Source organism: Meles meles, chromosome 18 (assembly GCF_922984935.1).
Source record: "Meles meles chromosome 18, mMelMel3.1 paternal haplotype, whole genome shotgun sequence".
Lineage (NCBI taxonomy): Eukaryota > Metazoa > Chordata > Mammalia > Carnivora > Mustelidae > Meles > Meles meles.
The window spans coordinates 46,123,072-46,137,548 of NC_060083.1; the positions used below are offsets into that span (position 1 = coordinate 46,123,072).

Below are 14,477 nucleotides of genomic sequence, written 5' to 3' on the forward strand. Positions count from 1 at the left end.
AAATTAGTCACTGTTATTGTTGTTTTATACAGTCAGTGATTGTTTAGATTTATAAATATTTTTGCCAAATTTTTGGCATTTCAGTCCTTCTGAATCTAGCGTCCTTCATCCCAAAGTACACCTCTGTGAAGTTCTTTAGTAAGAAGTGCTTGCAGATAAATGGGTTTTCTTTGTTTGAAAAAATGCCTTTGGTTTTCTTTGTTGAAAAAATGGGTGGCTCAGTCAGTAAAGCATCTGATTCCAGCTGAGGTCATAATCTCAGGGTTGTGGGATCAAGCCCAGTGTGGAGCTCCAGCATGGGTATGGACCCAGCTTAGGATTCTCTCCCTCTCCCTCTACCCTTCTCACCCCCAGGGAAAAAAAAAAAAAAAGAAAGATGCCTTTATTTTGCCCTCACTCTTGGGTAATTGTTCAATCAGATTCAAAATTCTAAGTTGACATTTATTTTCTCTCAGTATTTTAAATACTGATTTTAGTGAAATAAAACATTTAATAATTGAAGTAATTATTCTATAGTCTATATGATCATTCTGTTGAAGCTCCTGGGGATCCAATTTTGGTGTCTCTTATTTCTGTTGATTCTTACCCACAGTGGTTTGTTTCCTTCATGTGTTTATAATGTTGGAAGGTGAGTTAATGTTTGATGATGCTTTATCTGAGGAAATTCTTGGAACCTTGAACTAGGCTGTGTACCTCTAGAACTGCTTTGCATTTGATTGTTTAAGGTATGCCAAAGACATGAGCTGGGATTATTTTTTGCTTTAATTTCTCTGCATGGTGGTGGTGATTTTGGGTTCTTAGACCAATAAGTAATGCGAATTTGAATTCCAGATTCTTGGGAGGCCTATGGTTATGAGTTCTCAGAGAAGACTTTTGTCATGCAGAGCCCAAGCTAATATAGACAATATTCCCCCTTTGTCTCTTTTGGTGGATAGATTATTTTCTAATTTACCTTTTCTCCTAGATTCATGCAGGATTTCTCAATTCTATCTCCCTCCTTTAGGCAGGCACAAAACCTTATCTCCTGGGCCCATCTGGCTCATCAATCCCAAACCCTTTTCTTTTAAGCCCACAAACTCCCCCAGGGCAACCAGCATTAGCTTTTACCACTGTGATTTTCAGTTTTCTCATCATTCGGGGCATTTGTGGAGTCCTTTTATTTATTTATTTTGTGAATTTAGCTGTTAGATTGGATTTGCATTTATATTTTAGCCAGTATTTTTTTTAGATATTTTGTATTAAGGCTTTTAAATTACCTAGTCTCCAAAATGGCCTGAAATGAAGCCAAAATCTTCTTTCTCCTTAATGTCCTGAAAATTCTTGACAGTGTGCCCTGATGTGGGACTTTTTTCATTTATGACTCGGGCACTCGGTGGAGACTCTCAGTCTGGAAACTCATTTTCTTTCGTTCTGGGAGTTGTTAGCACTATTTCTGTAAGATTCATCCCCTCCATTTTCTTTCTTTTTTTATTTCTGGAACTTTGTATTGTTCAGATATTGGATCTCATGGACCGATTCTTTGGTTTTCCTGTCTTTCTCTCCCACTTTCCATCTGTTTGTCTTTTGTTCTCTTCTCTGTAGGATTTCTTCAACTTAACCTCCAATCATTGTATTAAATTTATTTCTATAATAGGTTTCTCAATTCCTAAAAGGTTTTTTTCTCTGTAGTTTCCTTTTTTTTATAGTTGCCTATGTGCTTATGGAAAGCATTGCATTCCTTTATCTCTCTGAGATATTCTTGGGGTTTTTTTTTCTGTTTTCCTCTGCTTTCCTGTGTTGTATCTCTTTCCTCTAAGGTCTTTTTTCTGTTTGTTTGGCAGTCAGATTTCTTGTTAAAAACTTTCCTTTTTCTTCTTCTTTTTTAGAAGCTTTCTTTAAATAGTTGATGGTCTTTGATTACCCATTTTTATTTAAAAGTGAGGTGATAAAATGCCAATTGGAAAGGACTGTCAGCAATAGACTTGATTCTAGGTAATCAGGCTGAAACCTGGCAATTTTGGCGGGTGTCTTATAGCTCAGGCTGCTATAACAAAACAGCATAGACTGAGTAGCTTAAACAACAGACAGTATTTCTCCTGTTACTGGAGACTGGTAGTCCAAGGTCAAGGCACCAGTAGATTCAGTTTCTGGTGAGGACTCTTCCTGCCTTGTACGTGCTTACCATCTCACTGTGTGTTCATAGGACCTCTTCTTTATGCCCTCATGGATGGAGAGAGCGAGAACTCTGGTCTCTCTCCTTCTTATAAGGACACCAGCCTCATGGCGGGGGGCCAGGTTCTACCTTATGATCTCACCTAAAGGACCATACCCCCTACCACTATCCCACTGGGGGTTATAAGTATGGTGGTCAGCATTCTGGGAGCTCCATAGGGGAAGAGCTTTACAGGTCTCACTGTTCAATATGTAGATATCCTCTTAATCTTCTGTGTTTTCAGTGGGGCTTATCCCTGTTCTCACCTGTGCTCCATGTCCTCTAGCCCAGGGAGCTTTCACATTTAGCGCTGTGGACATGGAGGGTCAGGTCATTTTCCTGTGGGGACCTTGTCCTGGAAGATGTGAAGCGGCTTTCCTGGCTTCTGCTGGCTAGAAGCACAACCCCTCCCCACTGTGACCACCAACGATGTTTCCATCACAATCTCCCCCAGTGAAGCACCATTGCTTAGGTCTTCTGCTGGGGTGGGAGAGAGCTCTAGGTGCCCGGCTAGCCATTCCTTTTAAAAGCTTTCTGATAGCCTCTTTCTCAGCCCCTGGCTTGCGCTCTAGCCTTCTCTCTCCGGCCCTCCAGGTGCGGGCCTTTCAGCTTCAGCTTCTTGCGCTTCAGACGCCGTGTTCCCTGGGGCCTCTGCCTGCTTTCCACTCACCGGTCTGCCCTCCAGCTTCCGCAAGTCAGGGCCATCTCTCTTGCCTATTGTCATCTTCTTGCCAGTGTCTCTGTCCGTTTGTATTCTTTTCTCTGTCATTTTTAGTGGCCTTTGGGGGCGAGAATAGAAGTTCTTGTATTCACCCTCCACATGTATTCAGAAGCCTGGACTGTTATTTCTTCAAGTATTTTCCTCTCTCCATTCTTTTTTTCTTTTCCTTTGCAGCCCCTCTGTGGTGTTGCTCGCACTTGTGTTTCTGTCCTTTCTTGATGTCTGGCTGGTCCACTTCTTTATCTCCTCTTGATACCTTCTGGAAGAGTTCCTCCACTTGAGCCGCCAACTCACACTATGTTACTAGCTGTAACTCACCTACTGAGGGTTTGGGTTTTTTCTTTTTCATTCTTCACTTTAAAATAATTTCAGGGGTGCTTGGGTGGCTCAGGGGGTTAAAGCCTCTGCCTTCGGCTCAGGTCATGATCCCAGGGTCATGAGATCAAGCCCCATGTCAGGCTCCCACTTAGGGGGAGACTGCTTGAGATTCTCTCCTGCCACCCCCCCACCCCACTCATGCTCTCTTTCTCAAATAAATAAATATATCTTTAATCGTAATAATTTCAGACTTAACCTAAACATTTCAAAAATAGTCAAGGGTTGAGGGAAGGTGGGGTAGAGGGAGAGAGAGAATTTTTTTTTTTTTTTTTTTTAGGATTTTATTTATTTATTTGACAGAGAGACAGAGAGAGCAGGAACACAAGCAGGGGGAGTGGGAGAGGGAGAAGCAGCCATTGTACCGATCAGGAAGCCCAATGTGGGGCTCGATTCCAGGACCCCAGGAGCATGACCTGAGCTAAACACAGATGCCTAATGACTGAGCCACCCAGACACCCCAAGAGAGAGAATTTTTTTTTTAAGATTTTATTTATTTATTTGACAGACAGAGGTGACAAGTAGGCAGAGAGGCAGGCAGAGAGAGAGGGGGAAGCAGGTTCCCCACCGAGCAGAGAGCCCGATACGGGGCTCGATCCCAGGACCCTGAGACCATGACCTAAGCCGAAGGCAGAAGCCCAACCCGCTGAGCCACCCAGGTGCCCCAAGACAGAGAATCTTAAACAGGCTCCATTCCCAGCTAGTTTGGGGCTCCGTCTCACAACCCCAAGATCATAACCTGAGTCGAAATCAAGAGTAGGACCCTTAAACTAACTGCACCTCCCAGGAGCACCCCCCCCTTTTTAATGTATTTTTTATTTTAAGGAGGCGCATGCCCAACATGGGACTTCAACTCATGACCTTGAGATCAAGAGCTGCACTCTCACCAGCTGAGCCAGCTGGGTGCCCCTCATTGCTCATTTATAGTTGAATTATTTATCTTTTTATTATATGAGAATTTTTTAAACTATTGTATTTTTCAGGTCTTTTATCTCCAATTCTTTACCTGCTGCTCCTGTTTTTTATTTCCAGTATTCTCCCTTTTTTGAGATGATTTGTAATACTTTAAAATTCTTTTCTCTGTCCAATCCATTACTTAGGACTTTTATCCTGGTACAGGATAAACATGCTGTACCAGAGAAAACATCTTTTATAGTACTTTCTTCAGTTGCCTCATATTTTCCTATAAGCCCATGTCCCTGGGAGACAGTTAGCCACTCTGATTGGTAACGTGCTTCTGGGACGTAGATGCAAAAGCCCAGGCCCTGCCCTCTGCCACTCCATTGCGTGCAGGGACTGGGGGTAGGACAGTAGAGGAGGACAGCGCCTGGTCCCAGCATGGGCTCAGTCACTCCCTGTTTGCAGCCACAGCCTGTGCCCTCTCAGACACACACAGGGCCTTGTGCTGTTCATTGTCAAGAGCTGCTTCCTTGAGTTGTAATTACCTAACTCACCAAATGGATAGACGGGAGGGAGGGAGGTTCATTCAGACGCCAGCCAGCTCACGGTCCCCTTGACCTCTTGTTATCTCTTTCTCATACACATGTGCGTATTCACCCTGGGCTAGGCTCCCACACTGCTTTGATGGTACCCTGCTGCTTCGGGGGGTACGGGGCTGCTTACTGGCACTGCCCACTGCCAGGCAGCGACAGCACAAGTAGAAAGCAATCCCCAGTCTGTCACCCACCTTCACACCCTGGCACCCTTCTGCTCTGAGCTTGCTTGCTGTCCGCCCAGCCCCCAGGGCCCGGGTCTGACATCCATCTCATTCCTCCTCACTAACGTGGCTTCTCGAGGTTTTGTTTCTGTGGAGAAAGTCAGTGGGCCTTATGTAATTATCATCTTGTTTGGAAGTCGAAAGGACTGATTCTGAGAGAGCTTTCTATACAAGCATGGAATTAAAGTGTATACCTGAAACTAATAACAATGTTGTATGTTATTTATACTTCAATTAAAAAAGAAAAGAAAAGCAAGCTTTCTGGAGAAGTTAGCATTGGGAGGGATCTAGAATGGCCACAGTTAGAATAATGTACAGGGCTGACATTCGGTGGGTATTCCTCGTTTGGCTAAATCCAATACTTCCGGCCACTCTCCATTCAGAGTGGCTGGTGCGAGTTAAGTATTTGAATATCCACCCGCCCAATACCATTACCTGACACAATTTGATTTATTCCGTATGTATTTGATTTACTCCGTATGGTCTGTCCAAGGGGGATGGGTAGTAATTGTTACCACTATTTCAGAAGATTGGGAGACACTAAAAGAGATTGTGACCTGCCCAGGGTTACACAGCTAGGAAGAAGCAGAGGCAGGGACTCACAACAGGAGTCTTCTCTGTGAAATGCCAAGCTGACTCTCCAGTATTTTCCACCTCTGTACCTAGGACTTTCAGGAAGAGGAAGGTTTAGGGGACCAGAAGTTAAGTGCCCGGAGGTCAGACGCCCGCTGAGGATTGGAGAGCAGGCTCTGGTTTTATGGGAACAATACTGATATGTAAGTCAAAATCTCTTCCCTAAATAGTTCCCAGTGTAATGGGGATCCCAGAGGTTCACCCTGAAGAAGTAAACAAGAATATGAAGCTGAAAGTACCACGAAGACAGACAGTAAGTGATATGGAACTCAGAAAAAGAAAAACACCATCTCACCAGGGCAGGCAGGGTTTAACTGAGCAGGTCCAGCCGGGAGTCTGATAGGGCAGCAGGCAGCAGTGATGCAAGAATTCGTGGACTCAGGGGCTCCTGGGTGGCTCAGTGGGTTAAACCCTCTGCCTTTGGCTCAGGTCACGATCCCAGGGTCTGGGATCGAGCCCTGCATTGGATCTCTGCTCAGCAGGGAGCCCGCTTCCTCCAATCTCTCTCTCTGCCTGCCTCTCTGCCTACTTGTGATCTCTGTCTATCAAATAAATAAATTAAAAAAAAAAAAAGAATTAGTGGAATCAAAGAGTTTTAGAAAACTTACAAAAATATCTGATCTGGGGGCGCCTGGGTGGCTCAGTCGGTTAAGCGTCTGCCTTCGGCTCGGTCACGATCCCAGGGTCATAGAATTGAGTCCCACATCAGGCTCCCTGCTCAGCAGGGAATCTGCTTCTCCCTCTCCCCTTGCCTCTCCCCCTACTCATGCTCACTCTCTCCCTCTGTCCAATAAATAATAAATAAAATCTTTTAAAAAGAAAAAACCCAGCAATGTCACTAACTATTTCTTGGTATTGGCTGTTCCGGGTCCATTTTTTCAAGTATGTGACAAACTGAATTTGTTAGTTTCAAATACACTTTTTTATTTCAGGGAAGGTTTCTTCGGTTGTAATTTTTAGTATTCTGGGGATTTTTTGTTTTCTTTCATTGTGTTTAGGAACTCTTCTTATTTGTATGTTAGAACTTCTTTGCCTGTCTTCAGTGTTTGTCACATTCTCTCAAATCCATTTTTATCTGTTTTATCTCTTAACATTTTATTGTGAAAGTTTTTAGCCCTGCAACAAAGTCAAAAGAATTCCACACCTAGACACACCTTTTAGTTTTATCGTTGATGTTTTACTATACTTATTTTATCATCATTGATTTTTATCTATTGTATTTTTTTAAAGATTTTTATTTATTTATTTGACAGAGAGAGATCACAAGTAGGCAGACAGGCAGGCAGAGAGAGGGGGGTAAGCAGGCTCCCCGCTGAGCAGACAGCCCGACGTGGGGCTCGATCCCAGGAACACAGGACCATGACCTGAGCCAAAGGCAGAGGCTTAACCCACTGAGCCACCCAGGTGTCCCTATCGTATTTTTGATACATTTTAAGTAATTTGTAGACAGTAGTACCTTTCCCTCTAAATAGTTCAGCATGCATTTCATTGACTAGAATTCCATATTTGTTTATAGTTTTTTCCTTTTAATGTAAAATTTGTATACAGTGAAATGCACAATTCTCAGATTATATTTGCTGAGGGTTTTGGGGTTTCCTTTTTTTAGCTTCATTGAGATATAATTTACATACTATAAAATCCATTTGTTGTAATGTATGCTTTCGGTGATTTTTAGTTAATTTACCGAGTTATGCAGCTAACACATCAGTCTAATTTTAGAATATTTTCATCAGCCCAAAAAGAACCTCATGCCCATTTTTAGTCAATCCTTATTCCGCCCACCATCAGCCTTTATGTGACCGCTGATCTAATTTCTCTCTATATTTTCCTTTTCTGGACATTTCATATAAATGCAGTCATATAATATGTGGGCCTTTGTGTCTGGCTTTTCTAATTCAGCATATGTTTGAGGTTCAACCCGGTTGTGGCATGTATCAGTAGTTCAGTCTTTTTTATTGCCCAATAAAATTACATTGAGTGGATACACCACATTCCACTGACCATTTTATTTACGTGCGAACTATTCCCTATTGGCTAAATGAACCAGGCTGCAATGAACCTTCTTGTAGAGGTTTTTTTTTTTTTTTAAGATTTTATTTATTTATTAGAGATAGAGAGTGAGAGAGGGGAGGTCAGAGAGAGAAGCGGACTCCCCAAGGAGCTGGGAGCCCGATGTGGGACTCGATCCCAGGACTCCAGGATCATGACCTGAGCTGAAGCCAGCCACTTAACCAACTGAGCCACCCAGATGCCCTGTATAGGTTTTTATCCGGACGTACGCCTTCATTTCTCCGTGATACAGGCCTAGGAGTGGAATTGCTGGGTCATGTGTTAATGGTTAGCATTTTGAGAAACTGCCTCATTTTTCTCAAGTGGCTGCACCGTGTTATGTTCCCACCATCCATGTGTGAGGGTCCTGGTGTCTCCACTTCCGAGCTTCAGCAGGGCGGGAGCGCTAGTCTCGGGTTCATCTTTCCATGCCCAGGGCCTGCCTGGGACACGCCACGCAGAGGCCGTCGGTGAGCATTGCTTTGCTCGCGGGACTCCCTTAGCCCATGCTTCTCACTTTGTTCCTTTTGTCGTTCTTTTCTAGGGACTCAGCTGGGAGTTTCCAGTTGTCTGGAAAAATGCTGGGAGAACTCACCAAACGCTGGGAGGCAGCCCTTCTCTGGAAAGTCCTTTTATCTGGATCTGCCTGCTGGCAAAAGTCTCCAGTTTTTGACGGGGGCCATCCAGCAGCTGGGTGGGGTATGTGAGCCGCTGCAGACCTGTGATGTCATGTGCCTTTATGGGTGGTAGGGCAGAAGTTGGAGAGGAGTTCTGTCTGTGACTTCCAGGTGTTTTCAGTGGTATGACTACAGTTTCCAAAGCCACCCTTTTTAAAAATGAAGTTAGAAGGGCGCCTGGGTGGCTCAGTGGGTTAAGCCTCTGCCTTCGGCTCAGGTCATGATCTCAGGGTCCTGGGATCGAGTCCCGCGTCAGGCTCCCACGCAAATAAATAAAGTGGTTTTGTTATTTTTTAAATGGCTTTTAGTGTATTCACAGAGATATGCGAGCTGTGTGATTACACAGTCAGACTTAGAACATTTTTCATCACCCCCAAAAGAAAAAAGAAGCCCATAACCATTGTCAGTCACTGCCCATTTCTCCTCAGTACCCCTAATCTGGATAAGCATTCGTCTACTTTTTTTTTTTTAAGATTTTATTTATTTATTTGACAGAGATCACAAGTCGGCAGAGAGGCAGGCGGGGGCGGGGGGGAAGCAGGCTCCCCGCTGAGCAGAGATCCCGACGTGGGGCTCGATCTCAGGACCCTGAGATCATGACCCGAGCCGAAGACAGAGGCTCAACCCACTGAGCCACCCAGGCGCCCCATGCATTCATCTACTTCTGTCTCTATTCTTTTTCCCTTTTTAAAATTTCATTTTTATTATTATCTTTTTAGAGTGGGGAGGGAGAGAGGGCAGGGGAGAAGGAGAATCTGAAGCAGACTCCGTGCCCAGCGCAGAGCCCCACATGAGTCTCTGTCTCCCAACCCTGTGATCATGACCTGAGCTGAAATCAAGAGTCAGATACTGAACCAACAGAACCACCCAGGTGCCCCATTCTTTTATTTTTTTTTAATGCTCATTTTCTGTGTAGCTATGATCATGAATACATTTTTGATTACCAACTTTTTGCCCACAACCTTAATGCATTAGCACTTTCCTATCATTATTGTCCCTCATATGCATTATTTGTAATGAGCATATAATATTTTTTTGAGCGGGTTATTAGTTTACTTAATTGTTCTCCTGTGGACATTGAGATTATTTCTAAATTTTAGCTCTTTTAAATAACACTGGTAAAAAAAAAAAACAAAACTTTGGGTAAAAAGCATTTGCCATGTTTGTGTCCTTTAAAATATTTTTAAGGTGTGTGTGTGTGTGTCTTAGTAAGCAGCTGGCATGAGTAACTCTTGTGTTTAGAAAATAGGGTGATGGCGCTTGGCCCCAAAGAGGCAGGCAGCTGGGGAAGTGACTTGAATAAGCTTGGAATGCAGAGAATTGTCAAAGGAACAGAAGCTCAGGGATATGGAAACTCAGCAGTGGGGAATGTACCAAATGATGAATATATACCCACACCTGGCCCCAAATTACCTTTGAACTTTTAGTCTGTTCTATCATTTAGCCTTTGGTGTGTAAAAAACCACCCCAGAACTGGGGCATAAAACAAGCTATTGAGGCGCCTAGGTGGCTCAGTTGGTTGAGCGTCCAGCTCTTTTTTTTTTTTTAAGATTCATTTATTTTAGAGAGCACATGCGTGCGTGTGAGCCAGGAGAGGGGCTGAAGGCAAGGGAGAGAAGCAGACTCCCAGCTGAGCAGGGAACCCGACATGGGGCTCAGTCTCATGATCTTGAGATCATGACCTGAGCCGAAATCAAGAGTTGGACACCGAAATGACCGAGCCACCCAGGCGCCCTGAGCAGCCAGCTCTCGGTTTCAGCTCAGGTCACGATCTCGGGGTTGTGAGATCGAGCCTTGTGTTGTGCTCTGTGCTGGGCGTGCATGGAGCCTGCTTAAGATTCTCTCTCCTTCTCCTTCTCCCTCTGCCCCCGCCCTCTCACCACCTGCTTGTCTGCAAGTGCTCTCTCGCTCACTGACTCTCTCCAAGACCCTTTTCTGGTTTCATATTTTTGCTCCTTTTGGTGCTGTGGCCAAGATCACAGGTGCAGTGTCAGAATGCCACAGTGCGTCTTCACAGGAAAGCTGTGACCTAAGCTATTCTTTTTCATTGTTTTTTTACCTTTTTTTTAAAGATTTTATTTATTTATTTGACAGACCGAGATCACAAGTAGGCAGAGAAGCAGGCAGAGAGAGAAGGAAGCAGTCTCCCTGCTGAGCAGAGAGCCCGATGCGGGGTTCGATCCCAGGACCCTGAACCCTGGGATCATGACCTGAGCTGAAGGCAGAGGCTTTAACCCACTGAGCCACCCAAGCGCCCCTCTTTTTTTTTTTAATAAAGACTTTATTTATTTATTTGACAGAGATCACAAGTAGGCAGAGAGCCAGGCAGAGGTGGGGGGGGTAAGCAGGCTCCCCGCTGAGCAGAGAGCCCGATACGGATCTCAATCTCAGGACCCTGAGATCATGACCTGAGCCGAAGGCAGAGGCTTAACCCACTGAGCCACCCAGGCACCCCTTAATTTTTTTTAAAGATTTTATTTGTATGAGAGAGATCAGGAGCTGGGAGGAGGGGTAGAGGGAGAAGTAGGCTCCTCACTGAGCAGAGAGCCCAATGTGGGACTTGTGGTCCCAGGACCCTGGTATCATGACCTGAGCCGAAGGCGGACACTTAATCGACTGAGCCACCCAGGTTTCCTCCTTTTTTTTTTTTTTTTTTTTTTAAGATTTTATTTATTTATTTGAGAGGGAGAAGGCACAAGCAAGGGGAGTGGCAGAGGGAGAGGGAGAAGCAGGCTCCCTGCTGAGCAGGAAGTCCAATGCAGGACTCAATCCCAGGACTCTGGGATCATGACTTGAGCTTACCTGACTGAGCCACCTAGGTGCCCCCAACTCAGCTACTCTTAAACTTGTCGAGCCCATCAGTGTGCTCTCGCTCTGTGCAGACTCAAACTGGTCAAATAACAAAGCCTGTGGCCTTTTGCTGCTGGGTCAGAAGCAGCAGTTCTGGAGACAAAAACCCGTATTTTCTATATACATATATATATAGACCCTATTATGTTTCAGGATGACGTCTTCTTGGGGGCTCGGTACAGAACTGCATTTGGTCTATTTAAAGACATTGATTCTGAAACTTCTGGCAGCCAAGATTTCCTTCCCCAGCCTCTCAAAATCGATGATTCTACATCTGCCTTTTGGTTTTCAGCCACCTCTGTGATCTGGTTTCAGGTAATTGAGGGTTTTCTGAGCAAAGAAGTAAGTTACATCGTGTCCAGCCGCAGGGAGGCAAAGACAGAGAGCAGTGGGACAAGCCCCAGAGGCTGCCCTAGCCCCAGCGAGGTCAGAGGACAGACACCGTCCATGGCCCATCCAAAGGGCGGCCACACCAGGCCTTCACAGAAGCCTGCAGACTTGGTGAGAACCTCATTGGGTAGGAAAGGTGTGTTCTCTGAACAAAGGAAGTACACCTCGGTGAGCCCCTGTGGGCGGTCTCCAGCTTTAGTTTCGTCTGGTTTAATTTAATCTCTCATTTGAATTCAGGGACTGAATCTAGCTCTGCGTCCAAAAAGCTCACCAACTTGTTATCCCCACGCGGTCCCTTCTGTGAGACATTTCACTTTTCAGGGGACTTCTGTGTCAGAGGTTCAGAAACAATAGGAAGGTCCTCTGTAAACCAGGAAGGACTTGTTGAAATTGACCCAGGTTGCTCTGCTGGGGGTGTGGAAACTCTCAAAGAGTGGTCTTAGAACATGGGGGACACTTTGACCTTGGGCCCATTCAGGACATCCTTCTCCACCGGGGTCCAAGCTGTGGCTACCTGTGGGTGACCCGGAATTGTAGGTGGCTTTGCCTTTACTCCAGAAAGTTCTTTAGGCTCTCGTTCTGCTGCTTCTCAGCTGTCACTGCTCCCAGCCTTCCGAGAGCCGGGTCCCCAGGACCACCACCACCCCCCCCCCCCCCCCGCCCCTGGCGCCTGTGGAGCACATCTGTGCGCAGGTGGGCTGCGGACCTGGCTCACTGCTCTTCTCTTCCTGTCAGGTGCCTCTGAGCAGAGGGAAGGAGCTGCTGCAGAAAGCCATAAGAAACCAGGTGAGCCAAGGGAGGCGGGCTGAAGGTGCACGGGGGAGGACGTAGCCTTTCTCCCAAGGGCTTCCCAAAATACTGCCACGAAATGCACAGCTGTGAGATGGAGCGTCCTTATTTCCTTTTTACAGATGAGCAGGTAGAGCTCAGAGAAGTAAAGCGGTTTGTCCGGAGTCACCCAGGGTGGTGGTAGAGCCTGGGTCTTGACTCCCCCATCCTTCCGTCTCCAGAGGTAGCGAGAGCACCCTGGAGGGACGCTGGGGGACGTGTCTGCGCTGCACATAAGCCAGGCTGCACATCTCGTATAAGTAGCTGTTTATCCCTTCTGTGAGATCCAGAGCCTTTGAAGTGAAGTCATGGGAGGAGGAGTCAGGGTGCCCTTGTGGGGAAGGTGGGAGAAGTGGTGTCGAGGAGGGTGCACGGCTGTGGCCAAGGGAGGAGGTGGGCTGTGCTTGGGTGGCGGGGTGGGGACAGCCTGAGGCAGACGCAGCTTCCTGCTTGATGGTGGCGGCTGGCGCTGCTGTTTGTCGGGTCCCTGCTGGGTGCCAAGAGCTTGGCTCACAGAGGCCCTCCTGGCAGACAGACAGACAGCTCTCTGAGAACCCTTCATTGCTTCCTGATCACCAGTGGCAGGGACCGGCCCGTGTGGGGAACGGGGTCTTTGGGGGGCCTGGGGGAGACTCTCCCACACCCTGTCTTCATGGGGCCACCCAGAGCCAGTTAGGCCTTGGGGAGTCCCTTGCTCCTGCCTGACCGCATCCTCTTTCCAGGAGAGTGGCAGCGGAGGAGGTGGCGGGAGCAGCAGCAGTCTCCTGACCAATGCCCGCTCCTGGGGAGTGAGGATCCTGCACGTGGACGGTACCGTTTCTGCTCAGGGCTTCCGCGGAGGGGACTTGGTGACTGGCTGACGGCATCTGCTCTTAGAGGGCTATCCGCCAGCGGAAGCTAGTGGAAAGCCAGATGGACTCACTCACTGTGTTGACGCACAGAGGTGGGGGGCGTGGACCAGCGGAGTGAGAGCAGGGCGCGGGTGCTGGAAGGCGCCGCTTTGTTCAGCTGCGCTGTGCTCCCCTCCAGTTGGTGTCGTGATCCTACTCCACAGATCCAGAAATCCGGGGCACCCGGTGGGGGCTACGTAAGCTAAATGTCTGCCTTCAGCTCTAGTCATGATCCCAGGGTCCTGAGATCGAGCCCCGCATCGGGCTCCCAGCTCAGTGGAGAGCCTGCTTCCCCTTCTCCATCTGCCTGCTCCCCCTCCTGATGCTCTTGCCCACTCTGTCAAATAAATAAATGACATCCTTAAAAACAACAACAACAAAAAAAAATAGGGAAATCCTCCTATTTTCCATAACTACTGACCACATATTACTCTGTGCTAGGTATTAGCTCAGTTAATTCCCATGGCAGTCTTTCGCCCATTGTACAGATAAGGAAATTGAGTCTTAGTAGATATTAGGTAAATTATCCATAATGTCATCACAAATGAGGATTGTGGCCCACATTCCAACCTAGTTTGACCCAACTAAATTTCATGTTCTTTCAGGGCACCTGGCTGGCTCATTCAGTGGAGCATGCAACTCTTGATCTCAGGGTTGTGAGTTTGAGCCCCACACTGGGTGCAGAGATTGCTTAAAAATATAATCTTTTTTTTTCTTTTTTCCAGATTTTATTTATTTGCCAGGGAAAGAGAAAGACGGCACAAGCAGGGAGAGCGGCAAGCAGAAGGAGAAATAGGCTCCTGGCAGAGCAAGGAGCCTGACATGGGACTTGATCCTAGGACCCCAGGATCACGACCTGAGCTGAAGGCAGACATTAACTGACTGAGCCACCCAGGCGTTCCCCCAAAAAAATCTATTTTATTTTATAAAAGATTTTATTTATTTGAGAGAGAAAAAGAGCCCAAGTGGGGAGAGAGACAGAGAAAGGGGGACAAACAGACTCCCCACTGCTTGGAGCCTGATACAGGACTGGATCCCAGGACCCAGAAATCATGACTGGAGCCAAAGGCAGATGCCTCACTGACTGAGCCACCCCAGGTGCCCCAAATCTTTTTTATTTTTATTATTTTTTTTAAGATTTTATTTTAGGGAAAAA

General features: G+C 46.5%; 1 protein-coding gene across 1 annotated transcript in view; it reads left to right on the plus strand.

Moving 5' to 3' along the window:
* Window positions 1–14,477, plus strand: part of DBF4B (DBF4 zinc finger B) — a 45,977-nt gene that overhangs the window by 17,833 nt on the left and 13,667 nt on the right. The window contains 4 exon segments of the mRNA XM_045985177.1: window positions 8,231–8,385; window positions 11,529–11,714; window positions 12,339–12,389; window positions 13,154–13,241. Of these exon segments, the coding sequence (XP_045841133.1) occupies window positions 8,231–8,385; window positions 11,529–11,714; window positions 12,339–12,389; window positions 13,154–13,241 (480 nt within the window).